General features: G+C 34.6%; 2 protein-coding genes across 5 annotated transcripts in view; one reads left to right on the plus strand and one right to left on the minus strand.

Annotated features, from left to right (window-relative positions):
- LOC118738070 (putative nuclease HARBI1) overlaps positions 1–24,764 on the plus strand; it is a 122,284-nt gene that overhangs the window by 79,584 nt on the left and 17,936 nt on the right. The window lies entirely within an intron of this gene.
- LOC118738067 (DNA-binding protein RFX2) overlaps positions 1–24,764 on the minus strand; it is a 156,445-nt gene that overhangs the window by 29,564 nt on the left and 102,117 nt on the right. The window contains exon 1 of one of the 4 annotated variants that reach the window (XM_036468970.1): positions 13,716–15,127. The exons of the other annotated variants lie outside the window; for them this stretch is intronic. Within the exon in view, the coding sequence (XP_036324863.1) occupies positions 13,716–14,091 (376 nt within the window). The 5' untranslated portion in view covers positions 14,092–15,127. Of the gene's footprint in view, positions 1–13,715; positions 15,128–24,764 lie in introns of those variants that run through there. 4 annotated transcript variants of the gene reach the window in all.

The raw sequence follows: 24,764 nt of genomic DNA on the forward strand, positions 1-24,764 counted from the left end.
GCCGCCAACGCAGAAAGGTGTTCTCTGCAAAAGGTGGCAACACAGAAAGGAGAATTCTACTGCCTGAGGGTTTTGATCCCTAAGTGCGGCCGAATGCCGCCTACGCAGAAAGGTGTTTTCACTGCAAAATGTATTCAGCCCCCCTTCTTTGGAAAAAAAAATATATATATTTTTTTCTATTAAATGATTTTTCTCAAAATGTATCCACATAAAGTATATTAATATGTATACTAAAAAAAGGGATTTTACTTACCTTTCCAACGATACCAATTCTTTTAAATTCGGTCGGGAATTTTTTGAAATATAGCCATTTTAAATTTTCGAAAATTCCCCCTTTGCCCCTCCATAGCACCGAAAAATGAGTTGGCACCAAACAAATTTTATACCATTAAAATGAGGAAAAAAGGCGGATCACGTCCACGTTTCGTTTTGTTCTAGCTTAACGGGCCGTATTCTGCACTTATGCCGATTTTATTAAAAGGTGGCAGCCCTCATCCATGAGTAGAGAATGATTTTATATATCTCCATTCCAAGTTCCAGTAATCTATCCTGAGAAATGCAGTATGAAAAATTCCGTTTGTATGGGGTTGTCGGCCGCTGTGGTGTAGTGGTAAGCAGTGCGCGCTTTTACTCATCAACACCTGGGTTCAAGCCCAGGTCAAAGCAACATCGCAGAATATATAGAAAAAGTTTTTTTTTTTTTAACAGCGGTCGTCCCTCGGCAGGCAATGGCAAACCTCCGATTGTATTTCAGCCATGAAAAACAGCTTCTCATAAAAATACAATCGCCGTTCGGAGTCGGCGTAAAACTGTAGGTCCCTCGGATTTGTGTGACAAGATCAAGGCGCACACCAAAAGTCGGAGGAGAAGCTCGCCCAAACACTAACAAATGTGTAAGGGCCAATCTATTATTATTATTATATTATGGGAGGTGCCAAACCTTCTTGCCTACTCGAGATTAAATGCATCCTATATTTTAAGTTGGGCTAAAAAACAGCAGTGTACAAAATTTCGTTATGATCGGTTGAATAGTTAAAGCGTGAAAGCATTGCAAACAAACAAACTCACTTTCGGATTTATAATATTAGTAAGGATTGGTACTTCGTCATGGTTGCGCATATTGGATACTGATATGAGTCATACTTTAGAATTAAAAGAGACTGATGCTTTGCATTAATGCGTTTAAGAATATAGCCTATGTCGATTAAAATTTAGTGAACATGGGAGTCTATGATATTAATATAACGTCAACGACTATTTGGTTTGCAGTTACTTGAAATATAAGCTACGATTGAATTCAATGTTGGCGGACATTTGCTGGTCGATCGCAGCAGGCAAGGGGTATTAAAAAACCATTCGTGCATTAGGTAATTTTTAAGCAAAAAAAAAAAAGGAATTCAATTCCCATATAAAAATTTACGAGTACCTTTAATTTCTTCATGATCCAATGATCGGACCTAAATTAAGTTAGTGAGGTACCATCTTTCCCAAAAAAAAAGAATTATAGAAATCGGTTAACGTAACAATAAAAAACATTTGCAGACAGCTTTCAAAAATGTTTTTTTTTTTTTTGTCGAAGGTGTTTCACGTTTTTTCCATACAAAAGTATGTGCGACAATTTTCTTTTATATGGAAAACACTGGCAGCAAAAAAAAATTGCCAAAAATTAACGGGATTTTATAGCAGCTTGAAACTTGCACTTCATTATACTAGAATGAAATGGTCTACAAAACTGCATACCAAAATTCTGATTAAAAAGTTTAAAATTTTGGTGAAAATAAGCAGAATTTTTCTAATTTTTGTACAAAGTTTGAAATCCGAATTTATATGGTGTTTGTTGCATACCAGCTAGTCTTTTATAAAAAAAATAATAAACATTAAATTAAAAAGACAAAATCGGTCAAAATATCGCAATTCTTTTATTTTGTGGACCACTATTTGCATGTACATACATACCTAGCATATAAGTTCTTATGCATTGAGTGCAAAAGAGTGTATTTTAGTACAAAACGAAATGAAATTTTATGTTCCTAAATATTTTTTGCTTAGCACCATATAAAAAAGTGTTTTATGTAATGTACATAAATTTGATATAAGTACATATATTTTTACACATACATATGTATGTATGTACATACATGTGTATGTAATGTTGCATAACAAGCCAATTAATTCAATTATTTCTTTTCTTTTGTTTTTTTTGTTAACTCCGTGAAATGATTTTATGAATTAATACATTTATTTGTAATTTTTTATGGAATCGGCATCGGCATCGGTATCGGCCGATTCTTTCCCCATAAGCAGAGTAATCGGCATCGGCATCGGTACCTGAAAAAAAATGGAATCGGTTGGACTCTAGTTATGGTACCATACATAAAAAAATATTCCCACGAATTGATAACCTCCTGCTTTTTTGAAGTTGGTTAAAAATATTCCAGAATGGGATTGAAAAGAACCCAAATTGAGGTCCACATAGTGTACAGCCTAATAAACTTAAAAATATTATGAAATAAAATATATAAATATAAAACTAAACCACATACCTGAACAATAAGTTGTGTGAGAGCTATATATTATAGTGAACCGATTTCCATGATTTTCAGAAATAGATAATATCAAAAGTAAAATTTTAGAAAAATAACTTTAAAACTTAGGGAATTATTAACAAAAAAGCTAAAATTTAAGCAGATTTTCAAGTGCCGCTATCTAGAGCGAAGCAAAACGGACCCTGTTAGGGAAGATCAGCTATCAAACCCTTTGCCCGGAAAAAAGTTCAAAATCGGAGCAGGGTGTTGTAAATGACAAAAAATCCACTTTCAGAGCTCTAAAACTTCCTGCTAAATATTCCAAAATTTTGACGTGTTTGGTTGTTGTTGTTGTTGTAGCGGCTACAACAATCCCGCCCAGGTCGGTTAGTCCCTCAATCGTTGTCGTCAAGCTCCACTAACGGCAGCCCTAGGAAGCGTGCAGCCTCGACGGGGTCTGTCCATAGGGACAGGGGCGTTAGCGTGGTGGGCTTTAGAAGGCATACGAAGAGATGCTGTGAGTCATGGGGCGACTCTCCGCATGCTGGGCATTCGCTTGGAGTATCTTCGCTTAATCTGCTCAGGTATGAGTTCAACCTGCTGCAGTAACCAGGGCGCAGTTGGGCTATTGTGGTCCGAGTCTCCCGAGGCAGACGAAGCTCTATCTCGTCCACGTCTGGTGGTTGTGTGCCCAGAACGGCATTCACAGGTAGGGAGTCTATATAACTCGAGACTGCCTCACATTGAATGCCGGTCGATAAGCTGTCGGGTCCAGAAGTTGTTTGATGATCCTCTGGACTTCGTCCGTCAGTTCGTAGAGATGCATCCTGACGTGCCTGGGCGAAGGCTCTTCTGCAAGGAGATGCCTGTTTGGATGACCACATCTGTTATGCTCCTGAACTAGGAGCATGTGGGCCTCCTCGTGCAGGTGGTGTTGTGGGGACATCAAGAGGCATCCTGTCGCTGTCCTAAGTGCCGTGTTCTGGCAAGTCTGCAGCTTCATCCACTGCGTCTACTAGACCCCAGTGACCACACTGGCGCAGCGTAGTTCAGAACCGGCCGGCCAATTGCCTTGTACGTAGCCAGCAACGTTTCTTTGTCTTTGCCCCAGGTGCTGCCGGCTAGCGACTTGAGGACCTTGTTGCGGCTTTGTACTTTGTTGACAATTGCGGTTGTATGCGCCGAGAAGGAGAAGAGACTGTCGAATGTTACTCCGAGTATCTTCGGGTTGTTCGTTGTTCACCTTCGAATTGGTGTATCATCGACGTGAATTCCCAGTTGGAGTCTGACGTGTTTGGTCGTTTAGTTAGCAGTAATATTTCAAAACTTTAAAATATATCTACAATTTTATTTAACCCTTTGATGTTTTAAGACGAAAAGTCGTAAATATAAGCAATGACTTTGGTAAGCAAATTATAACAATACAAGCATTATTTTGATTTGTATGTAGCGTATGCACTTGTTTTCAAAGTTTCAAACTTCGAGAAAATTTTAGGTATGCAGTTTTATAGCGCATAATATTTTAGTATAAATAAGTGCAAGTTTCAACCGACTAGAAGAAGAAAATGCGCAAAACCGTTTAAAATGCGAATTCTTAGTCGCCTCAAATTTACACTTCATTATTTTTAAATTTTATGGGCTATAAAAAATTGCACCGAAAAATTTGGAATACAAAAATTGCAATTAAAAATTATGAAATTTTCATGAAAATAAATATAGGAGGTTCCATGGGAAACTGAACCTCAGTGTAAAAATTATTTTCTTTATAAAACTAACAAACTTGTGGATAAGACATTGTAAAAATCATGAATCAACCAAAAAATAACAAAATAAAGCTTTAAATGCATTTTTATTACCTTTTTTTTTACGTTTTGAAATCAAGTTCTAAGTAAATTTTTTTGGGTGAGTTTAAAGTAGGTTGTGTTGAAAGCACTGTCAATTAATTTGCGTTTCATAAGTAATGTGTTTGGTAAGAAAAATATATAGTAGAACTCATCTGCTTTTAATAAAATTGTGTTATATATTAAATTGTGTGAGTACTTTATATATATATTATGAGTTATTATTAAGCAGTATTGCTCTTCTCCCACCAGTGAAAAAAAAACTTAAAAGTTGTTATATTTAAATACAGAAGTTGAAGGTGTGTTTCGTGTTTGTTATCTTCATTGCAAATGTTTACCACAATTGCATTATCGTTTCCACATATTTAGTTAGGTAACATAACGGGTGGGACAGTTGTCAGAGGTGTTTACATGGCTGATTAGCTCTGTTTTCTTGTTGAGGCGAACGGAGGAGAGGGGAGGGGGGGGTGCAGACTTGCCCATTATCTATATACCCTTGTGGTCAGCTTATTAAGTTAAATGACATTTTGACCAGTTTTGGTTTTTTCTTTTGTTTATTTAATCTTTATAGTTTAGGTTAGTTATATTCTAGCACATTAAATAACCAGAACCACATAGATACATTCAGTGGCGTAGCCAGGATTTGGCTTGGGAGGGGGGGGGGGGGGATGAAAAAAAAATTTATCTAAATTTAAAAAATTTAATTACTATACGGTTTTAAAAATCTGAAAATTCACTGCGGGAAATTTTTTTATTCTCTTTTTGTCTTCGCCTTCTCGTTTTTGCCTTTATAAGTTTTGAAAAAAGGTTTTGAACGAACCACTATATCACATTCCTAGGCAAGCTTTGAAAGAATATTTTCTATACTAAATTTTATTAAAAAAAAATGTCGAAATCAGCTTCATATAGAACCAGTGTCATCGTTAATTACGAAAGTGATGTTCTTAAATATCATAACTTTACGACACTTACATATTGACTAGATTTGACTATTTATTTTATTATACATACTAGCTTATACCCGCAGGTTTCACCCCGCGCTTTTATATAAATAGGAAAAATAATTTAATGATGTTAGATTTTATTTCTGTGCCCATTTCGTTATAGCTCGTTATTTTCTAAGCGAGTTAAGGTATTTAGGCCGTTTAAAACTATGAAATTATAAAATCTCCTCTCTCCTCCATCTAAGTTTACCTTTAAAGGTTTTCAGGTATACGACGCGTGAACGTGAAACCTTCTTGGAGGTGCCACGGCGAGTTCTTATATTTCCAACTCAAATTTAGTAACCTGGCCTTGATAAAATACCACTTCTCGTTACTGTAGCAAATGCCTCAAGAGAGCTTTAGATTATAAGGTCGAACCCGGCTCTACCTTTTCCATTTAATGAAATTTATTCCGTCTTCCACAAACACGGAAAGAAAAAGTAAATTTGTACTGGAAGTGCCACGCCCCTTTTTCTTATAACCCTAATCTTCTTCCATGAATTTAGAATTGATTTTACATACCCCAGTACCAAGTCCCAGTACTCTACCATGAACACCTCTAGAGATAAGCAGTATAAAACAGTAAATTTGGCAGGAACCATGTCCCCTTTTCGAATAACACAAATTCTTCTCTATGAGTATGGAATTAATTTTGTATACACATCTCGGTGCCAAGTTCCAGTCCTCTGCAATAAACACCTCCAGAGATATGCAGCATAGAAAAATCGATTTGCATGGGAGTTGCCACACCACCTTTTCCAATAACTCTCATTTTTCTCCATGAGTATGGTATTAGTTTCACATACATACATGCATACATATGTATGTATTTCCATACCAAGCTTGAGTGCTTTACCCCAAACATTTGAAGAGATATGCAATATGAAACTTTCAGTCAGTATGGGAGGTGCTACGCCTCTTTTCCAAAAACGTCCATTTTTCTCCGTGAATATGAACATAATTTCACCCAGTGTTGGCAAACTGTTAATCTGATTAACGATTAAAATGTTAATCGCGTTTGACGATTAAAATTAATTAGTCGTAATCAACTGTACGATTAATGATAACACTTTTTTAATCGTTAATCGCTGGCTGCGATTACGTTTAATTAATTTAAAACATTATTCGTTAATCCAATTAAAAATAAAATCTGATTAATTTGTCTAGTTTGTCCGAGTTTGAAACCAAACACCAGTTATAGTAATTATTTTGTGTTTTACGCTTATAAAAAACTCGTAATATAAAAAAATAATAATTATTGTTATTAGTAATACATAAACTGGGAACTTTTACAAACCTAGTTTGTAAAACGTTTGTTGGTATACATATATCTTAATGAAAATGCCACCAAATTGCTTAGATTGATGAGGAAACCCGACTTAGCCATACTGGATTAACTTGCTTTGTGTGCACAGGAAAATTCCAGCATAACTTAATTAATCACCAAACCTACTTGATCAAATTAAGAGTTAATGATTAAAAATTTCTTTTTTAATCGCGGTTACGGTTAACTGTTTAGTCGGATTAAAATTAATCATGATTAACTGTAATCAGATTGAATTTAATCGAATTAACTAACTAATTAAAACATCAATCGATTAATGCCAACATTGATTTCACATACATATCACTATACCAAGTTTCAGTTCTCTCCTACATATACTTCCAGAGATATGTATGTAATATGAAAATTCCAATTTGTATGGGAGAGGTCTTGAGTTATCGGACTTATTTCAGTCTAAGACCATCCTTCCGAAATCCGTAGTAAGTGTACTAAATTTCGTTCTGATCGGAAAACCGGTTGAGGAAGTAGCCTATTTTTCAATCCAGGTCATAAACCATCTTTGAGCAAAATTTAATTTTCAAACAGGTGGCAATTCTTAAAAAAGTAGCCTATTTTCCAGTCTAGGTCTTAAGATATCTGTGTGCATACCTTCATGCAAATCAGTTCAGTAATTTCCACGTATTAATTTAATTAAAGTTTCCTAATACGTGATAACTCCTAAAATAGTAGCCTATTTTCCAACATAGGTCATAAGCTATCTCTGTGCGAAATGTCATGCAAATTTGTTCAGTCGTTTCCGCGTATTATTTAATTAAAACTTTTTTAACAGGTGGCAACTCTTCCAAAAAATTTGCCTATTTTCCACTGTAGGTCATAAGCTATCTGCTTGCAAAAGTGGATGCAAATCCGTTCAGTCTTTTCCGCGTATTAATTTAATTAAACTTTTTTAGCAGGTGGTAACTCTTAAAAAAGTAGCCTATTTTTCAACCTAGCTCATAAGCTATCTGTGTGAAAACTTCCATGCAAATCAGTTCACTCATTTCCGAGTATTAATTAAATAAAACATTTCTAGCAGGTGGCAACTCTTAAAAAAAGTAGCCTACTTTCTAACCTAGGTCACAAGCTATCTATGTGCAAAATTTCATGCAAATCCGTTTAGTCGTTTCCGCGTATTAATTTAATTAAACTTTTTTAACAGGTAGCAACTCTTCCAAAAAATTAGCCTATTTTGCACTATAGTCATAAGCTATCTGCTTGCAAAATTTCATGCAAATCCATTCAGTCATTTCCGCGTATTAATTTAATGAAACTTTTTTAACAGGTGGCAACTCTTAAGAAAAGTAGCCTATTTTCCAGTCTGGGTCATAAGCTATCGGTGTGCAAATTTTCATGCAAATCCATTCAGTCGTTCCGGCATATTCAATAAATGAAACTTTTTTAACAGGTGGCAACTCTTAAAAAAATAGCCTATTAACCAATCTGGCTCATAAGCTATCTGCGTACAAAATTTCATGCAAATCCGTGCGGTCGTTTCCGCGTGATGTTTTCCCAAACATCCAAACATACAAACTTTCACATTTATAATATTTATTAGATTTTAATTTTAATTATTTATTATTTATTATTTGTTTATAAAAATATAGTTTATTCCTTAACAAACACTAAATGAAAATAAGTTTAATCAAATCAAAATCAAAATTTAATCAAAAAAAAAATATTAAAAATCAACGATAAGTCCTACCTATGTATTTTAAACTTGCGCTTTATTTGAATTGATCGTGCTACAAAACTGCATACTCAAAATATGTATTTATATCAAATCTAATTAAAAAGCTTTACGAAAGTTCGTTGATTTTTTCAATGTTGCGCAAAGATTAAACTTTGGATTTATACGGGTTTTGTTAAAGTGTAAACTGCATTTTTTATAAACAAATAATAAAAATTATATATTTTTAAGATAAATGGCGAAGTTAACATGTATAAAGTTTTGATAAGCACTTGAAATGTCAAGTTTTAGTACTGAATTTAAAGAAGATGTCTCTTTTATCCATTCATAATAACTTAAAAAAATTTGTTTGTTAAGAAGTGTATCTAAAAATATCGGCCTTGATATTTATGTTAATAGTGTAAAATATGTAAATGTACCTACATAAACTTTCCCGTGAATACCATCAAATCATTGGTGTTGAAGGGAATCTATGTATGCATGCATGCATATGAGCACATTAAAAAGTCGATACAATTTACAGTCGAAAAGTACAGTTTTTGTATACATTTCGTACTGAAGGAACAATTTTATTCCCAACACTGTGGAGAACTAAGCAAAATGGCCTAGTGTATATTCAAATACATAATCCACCAACCGATAATTTTATATATTCATTAAAAGATAATTTGTCATCAGTCTGAAATAAAAAAATTATAAATCGGAAGGGTAAAATAGTATTGTTATTAATTCAAAAATTAAAAGTTTCCTTTCACGGAGGAAGGGGGGATCTATCCCCCCAAATCCCCACCCCCCCTGGCTATGCCAGTGGATCCACTTTTGAAACTTCGTACAAAAAAATTCCACAAACCTTAACAATTACACCCAAAAATTTTAAACTTATTGTTCAGAATTTATAGAAAAATTATAGGTATGCAGTTTTATAGCCCATCAAATTTAAGTAGGTAAATGTGAAAATTTCAAGACGCTCGGAAAGCGCGTTGATTTTTAATAATTTTTTTGGACGCGGTGTTAGGTATTTTCTTCTATATAAAGGCACTTTACTAAGGTAAAAAGTGAGTGAATTGAACCCCTACTTGGCTTCTTATATTTTTAACCGACTTCCAAAAAAGGAGGAGGTTATCAGTTCGTCGGAATATTTTTTATTTTATTTTTTTTATGTATGTTACCGCATAACTTTGGACCACGTCAACCAATTTCGATAATTCTTTTTGCATCGGAAAGGTAGTGTCTCAGAGGTCCATACTAATCTGGTTAAGATCCGGTCAGTGGATCATGAGATATATATATATATATTTTATATGAGAGTTGAAGTCGGTTTTTTTTGCTAAAAATTACTTGTTTAATAACTAATCTTTAATATGGACCACACTTAAAGCTCCTTTACATATAAAAATTCGTATGTGTCCTACCCATTACAAACGTTGTCCCACCCATGACAGAGGAGTTTCGGATTTTTTTTTATAATAAAGCAATAATTTTTGTTGTAGTGTTTGCTTTGTTTGTATTCGTGGTTCTATGTTTTATTATAAGACATCAAGTTCATATAGAAAAGTGAAATAAATTCGCAGTTTCCGTAAAATATATACCCCAAAAAGCAGGTTCTTTTTTTCCCACAAGTGACAGAAGAAATAACTCAGTTTTTTTCTATATAAAAGTAAGCTGGCATTTTTTTCGTGTTTTGTAATAACTCATATAATAGTCAGGTGTAACTTTATCAAAATGTAGAACTAAGTACTTTATACTTAAATTTAAACAAGAAAGAAAATTTTTTGTGTACAAATACCCCACCCGTGACGGTGAAATCGCCCATATGTTGAATTTTTCTAAAGTTTGTATGAAGTTTGAAATTCTGACTAATAAAATTTTGTTAATAATACAATGAAAAATATATTCATAAAGAGAGAAAAACAAATTTGAACTTGGAAAATATTAAGAAAGAAAAAAATCACCTTGTGAACGGTTGTTTGAGTCAATGAATTTTTTTTTAGAAAACAAAAACCACAATTAGGACATCACCTATTTTGCTGAATGCTTGGCTCAGCTTCTCCTGCAATCTGCGGTATGTGCCGTGAAGTTTATTTTACGATATTTGCTATTTACGATATTCCTGAGAATTTTGCAAGATAAAAAAATAATTATAAGTGGGTTCAAAACTTTTAATAGGATTCCTACGGGAGGTTTTTGATAAATTTTCTTAGCTTAAGATCATACCCCGGTTTTATATATAAAATTATTTTGTACAGCCTAAACTACATGCCCCAATAATAACATATGTATGTATGTATCAGGGTTGTTGCGAATATTCGCATTCGCTTTCGCAACCACGGATCTTCCGCATCAATTTTAACATTCGCATTCGCTTTCGCATTCGCAAATCAATGCTGAGCTTTTGCGAATGCGAATATTGTGCAATTATATCTGCCACACAAAATGACAAATTGTAGCCAATATTTTTTGCACTTGGAGATGCTACGTTAAAACTGTCCCCCTGCATTGTAATTTAAATTCAAAGAGTAAGATCCTTCAATAGGTATTTCCAGTGGAAATATTCAACGTCTAGCTATAAAGAGAATCGACTGTTTGCGCGGTAAAATGCAATGTTTGTCAAAAGGTCTGTTGAAAAAACTGGATACACCGCTAGTTTTTTCCTACCTTTTCTTAGATAAATGTAATAATTTATTTTCATAACGCGGCTTATTATGATTAAGTTCCGTGTTTTCTTTTATTACTTAGCAGAAAAACACACCAAATAATTTTGACTGGTTTTAATATGCAAATAATCCGCTATGCGTTCGAAGACAACAACATTTATTTTAATTTTGTGATAATTGTCGAAATTTGCACGCAGCGAAATAAAAATAAAATGGAATGAGAAAAAGTTGACAGCCAAGTTCACAAATCAAATAAGATGAGTGGGACTTGGCATGTAATAGCCGTCATCGATTCGCGAACAGTTAGCGAGTGGCGAAACGAATGAACTCAAAGAGGTATAACCAAACTCGCTATCGTCTATCCGTGCTAGCTAACTTTGTTGTTGCTTTCACATGCAAAATTCTTCTTTAAGCGACCGGAACTCAAACATAGCGAGCGAGAAGTGGCGAATCGATGACGGCTAATATATCGTTAGTATAGTATGGAAAGGGCGTAACTCACATCGTCGCTGAAATACAAAAATGCGTAACTAACTTAAAATGCAAAATTCACTTTTTGATTGATTATGAGGCATTTCATCGAATCATCGTTTTATGCAATACAAATTGTTTGTTAGTTGTAGCTTTTTTGCTTTTCAGCGACAATGGGAATTACGCTCTTTCCATACCATATACCGATATGTTGAAAATTTGCGTTTATTTGCCTCGAAATATCAAAGCACATTGAGCGCTCGGAATGGAACAGCAAAACGGATTTGATGGCATATGGTACCGACAGCGTTGAGTAATTAATTGTGGCTGACTGCAACTAGGAAAAGTCGAGCTCAGCTAATAAAATAAATTAATTACAAGCTATTCATTGCAGGTGAACCTTTTCAAGAAGTCACCTGAGAACTAAGCAGATCTGAGGCCTTCATCGTCCGTGATTCCAATAATTAAAATTATCATAAAAAACGGGGTGCCTTTTTAACAAAACAGCAAGATTTTAAACTAATTCGGTTGGCAGCCACGTCTTTCTTTTTCTTCGAAATTTTCTTCCTAGAAAATATAAATTTTTTTGCTATATCCACCTCGCACACATTAGAACCTCGCTATAAGCACACAGTTTTCAAACCAGTCACAGAAGAAAGGATTAGACATGAATTACAAAAACTAAAATCGAAACACGCTGATGACGTTGCAGGTTTTCCAAATTCTGAAACAACCAAAAGAATGAGAATGAAGAGTACTCTGGAAAACAATCGAAAAGAATTTACAATTTTGTCAAGTTTCAAGTTTTTCAAGTTTGCCGTCTAGAGCGAGTAATTATTTAGTGGCGCAGGTTTGATTTACGACCCTTTAAGAAGCAGGCTGTAACCCGAAAAGGCATCAACATTACTTTTTATAAGCTTTTATTTAACTTGGTCATCCCGCGGAAATCGTGGTAATTTCCAATCGATTTTAAACTAACTTCCCGACTAGTTAGAGACTTGAAATTTTCAGCATAGTTCCAATCACGATGACAATGCAATTTGAAATATAAATGAATTCCCTATATGGTCCAGGGGTCTTGATTCAAAGGCGGTCAAAAAATAGTAAGATTTATGGCTACCAGAGCGTAATTTGCCAAAGAACGTAAAACCACTATAAAATTGTTAAAGCTGCGGGCGGTAGTGTAGCAAAGCTATTTGTCGCAAATTCTAGATATCAACCTAGTCTAGATATGAACCTCGTTGTAGGCATCATATCAAGGAGATACAATTAGAAGACTCCAGATGTCGCCCCGCCAGAAGAAGTTAAATATTGCGCCTAAATATATGCAGCGGAAATGGATGACTCGCAATTTATTTATATGAAATTAACTGCTGCTATATGTACATATGTATGTTTATACAAATCGTAAGCAAGCAACATTTTGCTTGCATAGTCTTCTGTTCTCTTTCATTGCAAGTTGAATTATTTTCATATCTATTGCAAAATTTTGTACATAAAATAAAATAACACTTTTTAATATACAACGCTTTTATAAATGGACTAAACACTAGAAAATAATATAATGTAAAAAAAATATTTTTTAAAAACAAGCTTTTATTTAACCTGTACAATCAAAGGAATAAAATGAAGTAGTGCAACAAAAGATATTTTAGCAAGCAAATTTTGTCAAAACTGCACTAAAAAGAATAAAATAAAATAAGTTAAGGTCTCGTTAAAGTTACTAGAAGCCATTTAGTGAAAGGAGTTATTCAAACTCTAATGAAAATCACTAACAATTTGTACTAATTTACTTCGTTTTTAAAATTCAAGTACTAAATAAAAAAAATATTAAAAATTACTAGCTTTTCCATTTTTCTTAAATCACCTAATTTACTCACCTAAATTATTTCTTAAAAATACTTGACATCCGCATTCGCATCCGCATTCGCTTCCGCGGATATCTAAAATTTCACATTCGCAACATCTCTAGTATGTATGTACAAATCTTGATTTGAATAAGTGCCTAAAACTATATTTGACGTAAAAATTATCGACAATTTAACTAAATGTACATAGACTTAGAATTTAAGTCGGGAGACTCATGATTTTGAAGTACGAATTTACTGGACATGTAGTTCTGAATCGATTTAAGTTTTTTTTTAATTAAAAATTCAGAAAATAATCGACTTTTAACTACTTATTTATGTTGCAAATTTTTACTGTGTATATGCATACAATATGTATTTACCGCCACAATAGGAGAGGTTGTTATGTCGCCGGTACATGCTAGAAGTTGTTGAGGACAATGTCGCCGCCGACGATGAAGAAAAAGATGAAGAGCTAGCGGAAAAACTAGAAGCAGTGGCTACAAATGTTTGATGGTGATGGTGGTGATGATGATGGTGGTGATGCAGATGATGAGGAATTTGAGGTTGTTGTTGCAGATGGAATTGTGGTGGCAATTGTTGTGGTTGTTGCGCTGGAGGTTGCAATATTTGCTGATGACAATTGTTGTGCAGATGGTGGACTTTGCAGCGACACTTGTCCAAAATCTGATAATTCGGAGAGGTATTGAAATGTTGCAAGTGACGCTGTGAATGCTCCAAAGAAAGTCTCGAATGCATTCGTCACGTTTTTCACTTTTCACACCGAACTGATTCACACCGAATTTTAATATACAACGCAACCGACGCGAATTAGAAAGCAGAATCTTATGCTTTAATTAGTTGTGCCCATTAGTATCAAAAACTAATATAGTTATGTTCAATAGTATTTAGTTTCTTATGCATATGTAGTGGACCACAATGCCTTCTTGAGGTAGAATAATTTAAACGCGGCATACATGTGTGTATACACGCATAAAAAGTTAAAAGTGATCACAAAAACAAAACACAACGATCCACTAGTTCAATGACACGAAATGAAACAGCAGATGTACGTAAATATGTAGACACCTTGCGACATCACTAATAGTAACGACCGAAATTGATGTCAGCTCCTAGGTGAAAAATATCTGTTTCGAAACTAGGAAACCGGAACATAACAACACATAGTAGGAAGTGCAATTGATTTGTATATATATCGAAGAAATGGCGGCACGGTGAAGGGAAAGAGGAGCAGCGACCCAATGCTTCATCTGACAGAGACAACAACTTCGATGAAACGATAGCGACAGTGACAATGACACTGACAACGAAAACGACAACGTCACTGCACTCATGATAAGAGACAGTCCGAGTGTCTGACCGACTCGACCCTAATCTACCGATTCTACATCCGAACGACCGACCGACAGTAGCGACCGAGAGTTCCGACTAAAACGAATCGCACACAGCTAATATCACTCCCAAATTTTATATGAACCGAGGCATTGTTGTTGGTGATGGCGATGACGTCGACGATGTCAATGTCGACAAGATGCGGTAGACTCGAGTGTCCAATAGAGAGTGAAAGTTGCACACTGCCGGGAGCGTCCACTTTCGATGCCACCGGGCGCATCGGTTTGCAAAACCAAAAGCGTAGGACGAATAACGTGGATAGTGGACGTATGGGGAAATGATGATTTCCTCTTTCCAAGGATAAAATTTCCTCTAGGAACGAGTGGCTTTGCACCTAGCAACCTTGTAGATACGCGCTAACAACGTTCACAACAACGGCAGCGATGAACGGTAGAATTACAACTGAAACCAAACTCAAATGTTATCCTAGCAATAAGCCTCCGACATTAATGACTGCTGGAAAGTATCAGCGGTGGTGATGACAGCTATGAAGCTTTGTGAGGGTGAAGTGGTTCGCTATAAGATTTAGCTCTTGGTGGTGGTGCTTTTCGGTCAGCGACTACGAACAGCTATGTAGATGCGTTATGAATTGAGTGTTCATACACCCCCTCCACCCATCGGCAAAGACAGACACAACAGCTTGCAAAATTCTTACCACCAACATTACCACTACCAGCAGAATAGCTAACACTCAACCAAGCCGCTTGTAACCAACCACTTTTTATTCTTTTATATTTATTACTTGCTGCGAATGCTGAGATTGCCTCAGCCACCAATACGAGTCCTTTGCTAGTAGCCCATTATTCAGTCCACACAGCTAATTCACCGCACGAGAGTTTTGAATGTAAGAACTTAGTACATACATATGTATATATGTACATAGGCTGCAGATGGCGTGAAATATCAGGTTGCGTATACGCACTGTTTAACGCCAACACACACTGAGGAGACCTTTATGATAATAGTTTCATCCTTCTCCAATCCCCATTAGTTAGAAAAAATACAAGAAGAATAACATATCATACTGCAGATACGCAAATATTAAGGATTGTTGAATGAGCTGTTTATTTTAATTGTTTTTGTTTTTTACCGTAATGCAGCTTTTTGCGTTGCGGGTTCTTTGATCTGCGTCGACGCAGCTAATTCCCGGATAATCATGACAGCAGTGAGTGCGGCAGATGTATTAGCAGCGCAGCAAAAACGTTGGCATTTACAGCAATCCGTCAATCCAAAGTTGTCGCTTGGAGCTGGTAATTGCCATTCTCCAGTATCAACACCACCACACACCTGCCAATCGTCGGCGCATCATCGTCTGGGTTTTGATCCTGACAACCTAAAACTCCAATCAGTCCGCCAATCCGATGTGTCCGCGCAATGGCAAGCACCTCCCCTTCGAACACACAAACTTGAGTATCTCACACACGCAACTGTATTTTGTGCACAGCATCTGCGTCTCATTGCTGCGGGTTGTAATTGTGTATGTATTCAGTCATCTCTTTTCTTTTTCACTCCGTTGACTTCTGCGTGGTGTTGTCAGAGCGACAACAGATGTGTGGTGCTTCATCCCCGAGATATGTTTCCGGGCTGACGGTGGCAAAAACGTAGCTGGTGGTTGCAGCAGAGTCCTCTTGCTTGACATTTCAACCAACCGTAAAGCCTGAAAGCGCCACTAAATAATAAGTGGCATAATGCCAAATGTGCCGAATTATGAAATTTTTTTGCTATGCTTAAATATATACATTCCATGCGTGGGAGGTGCTCTTACTTGTATACATATACAGAGACTACTGTAAAGACTTGGAAGCTCTAAAAGATGAGCAATATGTAACATATTTATTTGAATGCTTACGTATTGATTATACAAGTAATTTTTAAGCACAAAGCAAAACCGACTTCAATTCTCACAACAAAGTTTAAGAGTACTCTTAATTTGTTCATAATCCAATAATAGGATTTAAACCAAATTAGTATGGGACCGTCTCGGAGGTACCACCTTTCCCTAAAAAAAATTATAGAAATCGGTTAGCGTGGTCCACAGTTATGTGGTAACATAAATAAAGAAAATAAAAATATTCCGACGAATTGATTACCTTCTAATTTTTTTGAAGTCGGTTATAAATACATGAAATTTTCGAATTTCTGAGTTCGGGGAATCCCGAATTGTTGTGGAATATGCGTACTATTTAGCTTGCAAACAATGTTGCCAGATTCTCAGTTGTGACTGTAAATTACAGTTTTTTTTAAAGCTTATAGTTGTTTAATTACCTCCTAGTACAAATAAGTTTATTAAGATAAGATAAGATATTTTAAGAACTAAATATTAAAAGCTTCAGGTGGTAATACAGTTTTTTGTTAGAAAATACAATTTTTCCAAAAATTTTGCTTTTTAAAAAAAGAAATCTGGCAACACTGCTTGCATATTAGAAGTTCAAGAATTAGTTCGGGCGCGGGGCGGTGAGATTTTTGCTGAGCCCCAAAAATTTTTTGCGGTTAAGAGAAAGAGCAGACATCTTAGAATGTCTGAATAAAGGAACCAGTGTAATAAGAAAGAAGAAGCAAACGATATTTCTAAGTAGGTAAATAAATCGTTTTGATAATTGTTAATGTAAGATGACTTTCATTGAAAGAACTAGCAAATACCCGCCGATATTCACTGCGCCTACAAAGAATTTTTGTCTTGTTTGATTATATAATATAATTTATAATTGATTTCATTTATCAATTTAATTTCATAAAATTTTTTAAACAGGTAGCAACCCTCCTCAAACATATTTTCGGCAGTAAACTTTCCTAATCTTCTTCAGTTTGATACCCATATTGCAATATTGAACTTATCTTAACAATTAAATTGAATTAAAATTTTCAAACAGATGACAACCTTCAACAAAACCATTTTCGGATGTAAGCCTTCTGAAACCTCTTGTGCAGCCATATTGCAATATTTACTTTATCTTATAAATTTACAAACAGGTGGCAACCCCCTAACTTTTTTCTTTCGATATTTTAAGCTAGACTTCTAGCAATACATCGATGAAAACTGCATTCAATTCCGTGCATTAGTTTTCCAGAGATGCTCATATAAACATACACACAGACAGACAGACAGACAAAAATTCTAAAAACTGTTGATTTGGCTTCTGTTGCTCTAATAAAAATATAATAGATAAACATACTAGAACGATAACTAATGTAAAAAATTGCTTTAAAAAAAATACCAAACGATTTATTAGTTTTATGTAACTATCATTTGAATGAATGTGACTGGTGGGACACTGAAAATAACTCTATTTTACCCTTGTGCACTCAAAGATGAATTTAAGCCAAAACACTTAATCTTCATGAGCGATGTTTTTGTTTTGTGAAATATGAATTATAGGCTTTCGTTTTCAATAAAAAACGAGGTTTATATAATCTTCATAGAAATATTAAAAATTATTTAAAGTTGTGGCTGGTGGGACATCTCCTTGTGACTGGTGTAAAGTAATTATGCATGAAATAAAAGTTTCCATAGAAAAAATTACAACTTCTTTGGATTTTTTTAATATTTTCCCACAGGTTATTGAAATGTAGTAATTTAAAAAGAGGCTACTACTGAAATAGAGATAATTAGGGCATATTTAAATTTATGTCGTTTTCCACTTTTCAATGTAATCACCCAAATTTCATTTCATGAATATAAATATCCAATTTAACATGCATAATTGGAATAAAATGAGAATATTTTTTGTCTTAATTTGGATATTCGCAAAAGTGAACAAGTTCGTAAGTGTGAACCCGCTTGGTTTCAATTAGTTCACATTATCAAGCGTGCACTTTACGTACATATATGTATGTAGATATCTACGGTTTTTGTATATATATGTAAAGCCTACTTAATTTCAGATTTTTCCTTGTTTGCGTATGAATTACTTGCTTCGGTTTAAAAATAGCTTTAAAAAATCAAAAACGTAGCCAAGAAGAGAAAGAAGTTTCAATAGAAATTTAATTGCATTTAGTGGCCAGAAGGTAAAATTTAGTGAACTAATTTTTACAGGAATCAGCAGAGAATGAATGGCCCCAAACATTCGATAAAATTTAGAAACTCATTGTTCATTCATTAATTGAAGCAGAAAATCATCGATATTTATTATCAAACATATAATTAATGTAAAAAAAAAAATTGCACCTTTCTGACTGGAGTCTTTTACTAAATATGAGCAAGGGTTACGAAAAAATGCAAAAGGTTATCAGAAAGAATAAAAAAGAACTACACAAACATTTAGTATTTTTAAAGTTATGGTTTGCCGCAAATTAGGCCATCCTCCAGCAAAACAGAACTTTAATTATCCACGGAGCTTCCTAAATTATTATAAACACAAAATATTTCTTTTATATGGATATGTGCATGTATGTACATTAGGAATGCTTCGAATGTCATATTTTTCACATTCGCGAATGCCAATTTTCGGAATGCGAATGTGCGAATGCGAATGTTAGGAATAACATTAAAAAAGCTAAAATCAACTTAAGTCAACGTTTTTATTACTTACAAATTTTGTAAATTATTAGAACATTGAACGAGTGCTTAACCTATACTAAATATTTAGTAGACAAAGTTAAAAAGGGGCATATATTTAAAAAAAAAAAAGTAATTTTGCTGCCTTTTCTCCCATGAGCCGATTTCTTAGAGACTCAAATATAATGCCGGCTGCACTGAACAAGTGCTCACTTGGAACGCTGGCGGGTGGAGCGCTCAAATATTCGCGGGCCAAATCTGTCAATTTGTCGTATTTTAGTTTAGTTTTCCACCCATCGAGAGGATTTTCACCAAGATGAGCTCGTTTTTCTTTAAGATAGGCCTTCAAGTGAGCTTTAATTTCACATTTTTTAATGTCTATAGATATAGCTGGCAGGATTGACGCTGCGCGCGCCGCAGTAAGGATAAGGGCCGTTTTCACCATCTCTGGTTAACATTAATCCCCAGCTAAACTTCGCTACCGACGCCACAGACTCCATGCACATAACATTGTGTCGGTAACAATGTTTAACTGGGGATTATTGTTAACCAGTGGGCTTCAAGTTCGTTTCAAGCTATGGACACTCCAGAATTCTAAAAGGCTTCGGGTTCCTACCGACTCGGACAGACCACTGCACGCCGGTTCTGTGTCCGAATGGATCTTTTACCACCCACATTCCAGCGAGAGGAGACTGGGAAGGGTGCAGCATCTGGAATCGAGGTGTTGGAAGTTGGGTGAAGGTGTCTTCTGCGAAGAACTCTCCACCAACCTGAAATTTAGGTTACCAGATCACTGCAGTATTTTCCAAGCTCACGTGGTCGCAATAAAAGAGACTTCGGATTTGTTGCTCTCTAGTGTAACATCTTTTAAGGAGGCGAAGGTATTTAGAAAATCCGTATTTTTTATAGACTCTGATTGGAATTCATAACTCGTATTCCTTTCATGACAAGCAAAGGTTTTGCAGAAAAGGGACCCAATGGTTGACGCTGCACCCGAAATATATAGAAAACCCCCACGGGGTTTGTTTATTTAGACGAATTTACTTTTTACATGGCTAAATCAAGGATGCGATTAAGTATGCATATAAAGACCGTAACACTGTGTAAGCCGATTGGCCAAGTTGCTCGAGGCGGCCGTTATTACAGCAGTAAGACTCAAAGAAACCAATTCATAAATATTAATTGTAAAAGTGGCGAACTGACAAGGAAAAATTCGACCACACCTGTCCAAGAAGGAACACGATAGGTATGTCAATGGCTTCATTTGAACGATATTCATGAGATCACACGACTCATTTAGCCAATGTACGCGAAAACTTTTCATTCTGTGGGGCAGCGAGGATTCTTGGACTGTCTATAATTGAAAACGCTCATCTGTGCTCTTGAGTTTCCGTATAAGGAATTTTATTGGCTTACGGACCAATGCTGAAGTTGCAGGATCATAGAAGAATATTACGCACGCTTGGCAGTGATCTCACAGGTGGAAATAAGACCATAGGTAAAACGCATTACATCGATTCCATATGGAATCACAGCGCTACTATTCTTGGCAAATGTGTGAGGAGGATTCCGCTTTTTAGTCGTTTCAATTTAAACTAAAAATGTTAGCTTTACAGACTGCTTTTGCTTTTAAACGCTATTTTTGAATTGGCCAACGCAAAAGATTTTATTAGGCGCCGCGAAGCAAGCGGGCATTTGCTAGTTTTTATATATGAAGATTTATTTAGAATGGTGGCAGCCCTATCCAAATTTTTTTCAATATTAAATTTTTTATGCATTCTCAATGAAAGATAATTAGTTTAGCTTTTTTTAATTTAATTATTTTAGATATTTTTGGAAACACCGGTTTTCCAATTAGTTCTTTACAAACCTTCTACAGACATTAAAAAAACAAAATGAAAAAAAAACAAGCAAATCCGTTGAGCCGTTCTTGAGTTATGCGTAACAAACGAACAGCAGCAATTCATTTTTATATGTAAAGATTTTTTTTAGAATGTTGGCAACCCTATTAAATTTTTTTCTGGTATTAAAGTTGTTTATACATTCTCAGTGAAGAAGCATTATTGCGGCAAGGATGATAACAGAACAAAAATAATTTCGATATATCAAGGGGACATGGTACCTCCCATACAAACTGAAGTTTTCACGCAACATACCTCGGTAGTATTCATCGTAGAGTGTTGCAACTTAGTATAGTTATATAATATCAACGCCAAACTCATGGAAAAAATTGGGAGTTATTAAGAAAGGGGCGTGGCACCTCCCATATAAACTGAATTTCTCATACCACATACACATTCTAATGTGAGAAATTCATTTTGTATGGGCGTTGCCACGCCCCCTTTTTAAACAACTTCCGTTTTTTCTATGAGTTTGGCGTTGATATTATATATCTCTATACTAAGTTGCAGCACTCTACGATGCATACTTCCAGAGATATGTTGTGTGAAGACTTCGGTTTGTATGGGCCTAGAGTCGATGTCCAAAATTCGGTACATCTGTTCTCGAGTTTTTCGTACTGATTTTATCAGTACAGTACTGATTTTTCAACTCTTGTACTGATTTTATTCATTTCTTCAATCAATACGCTAATGTCCTGATTTTTCAAAATTTGTACTGATTTGTACTGAATTTTTAATTCAAACAAAATACTTTAGTATTTTCTTAAGGTTTTTTCATAACGTTGGAACTTCCTTAAACTGTACTGTAAAAAGTATAATGTAAAAGTAATAAAGATAATGTTTAATATGACATGTTTCAGATAATGTTTAGTATGCCCAAGAAATTAATACATCAAAAAAATCAATCGTTTTACGAGCATATCACCGGGTCGTTACGTACCAGTTGCGATTATATGATCGAGCTTAAGTTATTTAAAAAGGCTTAAGTTTTTTGTTTCGAAAATAACTTTCAGTTTAACAACAACAAATTTGAATATTCGAATGGCTTTTCCCTATAACTTACACACTTTTTTCACAATTTACTGACATTGTAAAAGAGTTTTGCATATGTACAAGACTAAGAGTTAGATACTCTTTTTGGCGAGTTCTTAGTCTTTCATAGTTTTTGCGTAGTTGAAAAAATTAATTTAAGCCATAAGGATTTATAGATGAAGTCCTAAAATAGTGGCAGTTTTCCACAGTTTGAAAAAATATATAATTTGGTTTTTCTTTTTTCAATACCACACTGAAACGAAGCAATTCAGAGGATCTTAAGTATAAAGTTTGCTTCCTGGCGCAAAGAGGGAAACCGGCTTGTAATTAAAATTTTTTAAAGTGAACTTCAAATTGAAAGTATAGCCCAGTAAAATTAGACTTTTTCTTAAAAAAAAATTTGTAACAGCAATTTTTTGATGCAGTTTACTTCTATTTGACACGTAGGTCCTGGATCCACAGTCTTGCCCCTAAATTTAATTTGGCAACATTCCGCCATTCTCAATTTAAGTATTTTTTGGTTTTTTGCGATTTGCAAGCTTATTTTGCATTTTTCGTAGAAAATGGTTAAATACAAATATGTAGAGAATTTAATTTCCCACATTTGTTATATGGAAGGTTTTTTAAAAATAAAATTGTTTATTGTAAAAAATTAGCAAAAACTGCGAAAAAGTTTTACTTTGTCACGGTTTTTTCCATTTTTTAACAATTTCTGTTCAAAATACATAGCATATTGAAATTCCAAAGATGTAGAGAATCTCATTCTCCACAACTTTTGTATCCACATTTGTTTTATACGACACTTAGATCACGGGCGGGAAAGCGATAAACATAGCGATGTACGGGATGTTCCGTAAAACTCATTTCCACACCTTCACCTGCTTTCATTGAAAAGCAAAAAACGTTGCCCGGGGAAACCACGATAACAAAAACGCGCCGAAAAACTCTACTTCAGCGGTGGTGTGTTTTTGGAGAGTTTTACGGTGCATCCCGTACATCGCTATGTTTATAACTTTCCCGGCCGTGATCTAAGCGTCGTACAAAACAAATGTAGGTACAAAAGTTGTAGAGAATGAGATTCTCTACATCTTTGGAATTTCAATATGCTATGTATTTTCAACAAAAATTGTCAAAAAATGGCGAAAACCGTGACAATGTAAAATTTTTTCGCAGTTTTCGCTAATTTTTTACAATAAAAAATGCTATTTTTAAAGAACCTTCTATATAACAAATGTGGGAAATTAAATTCTCTACATATTTCTGTTTAACAATTTTTTACGAAAAATGCAAAATATGCTTGCAAATCGCAAAAAACCCAAAAAAACTTAAATCGAAGATGGCGGAATGTTGCCAAATGAAATTTAGGGGCAAGACTGCGGATCCAGGATCTACGTGTCAAATAGAAGTAAACTACTTCAAAAAATCGCAATTACAAACTTTTTATTTTTTTTTCCTACCAAATTTATCTAATTTTACTGGGCTAATCGCTTGGCACGTTCTCGGCCGTGATCTAAGCGGCGTACAAAAAAATATAGGTATTAAAGTTGTGAAGACTGAAATCCTCTACAACTCCGGAATTTCAATATGCTATGTATTTTGAACAGAAATTGTCAAAAAATGGCAAAAACCGTGACAAGGAACAACTTTTTCGCAGCTTTTGCAAATTTTTTACAATAAACAATTCCATTTGTAAAAAAAACCTTCTATATAACAAATGTGGGTAATTAAATTCTCTACATATGTATTTGTATTTTAAAATTAAATTAGTATTTTAAAATTAAATGTATAGAATTCTTTGACAATTTAAGCACTGAAGATGGAAATTATCTCATTATTGCTATTCAAAAATGTCATAAACATAAAATAATTTATTTGCTACTGTGTACAATGATGTGTACACTCATGTTAAAATAAATAACACCTTTATTTTTTATGAACTATATTTTATTTATATACCAAAATATTGTTAAAAACATGTACTGTGGCGTTTTAAACTATTATCTGTTACTTAGATTCATAACTTTGCTTTGAATAAAAATGTACTGAAAAGTACTGATATTTTTTGCATGAAAAAGACTAACGTACTGATTTCGCGCATAAAAATCTGGCAGCCCTATTTTAGAACAAAAAAAATCGGCTTTCAAAATATATATTAGTGTAGATAACAAATTAAATAAATTTTTCAATTAAATGTATTCTGCAGGAAAATGTTTATGAATAACTTTGTAAATAACTGCAGGCATTTGAAATTAATTTCAAGTATTTTTCAAAAAATTGGAAGCATTCAACCGTAAAAATTGCGTTTCTTTCATTTTTCAACATAAATAGATAAAAAACTAAAGCTTTTTTTAAAATATCGCCACGGATAGATCGACGCGAAATTTAATAATCTCTTATTTAAAAAAAGAAACTTGAAATCGGTTCGTATTTGCGCTGTAAAAATTTATTTGTCCGCAGCAACCTTTTTTGCCCCACTGTGCGACGCACAGTGTCTGCCTATATGGGGGCAGGTGGAAATAATATATTCAACCAGCACCGATTTCGCTGAAACTTGACATGTGCTTTAATTTTCTGGACACGATAGCATATCG

The sequence above is a fragment of the Rhagoletis pomonella genome, unplaced genomic scaffold (genome assembly GCF_013731165.1).
Source record: "Rhagoletis pomonella isolate Grant_MI unplaced genomic scaffold, Rhpom_1.0 Rhpom_scaffold_00004, whole genome shotgun sequence".
NCBI lineage: Eukaryota > Metazoa > Arthropoda > Insecta > Diptera > Tephritidae > Rhagoletis > Rhagoletis pomonella.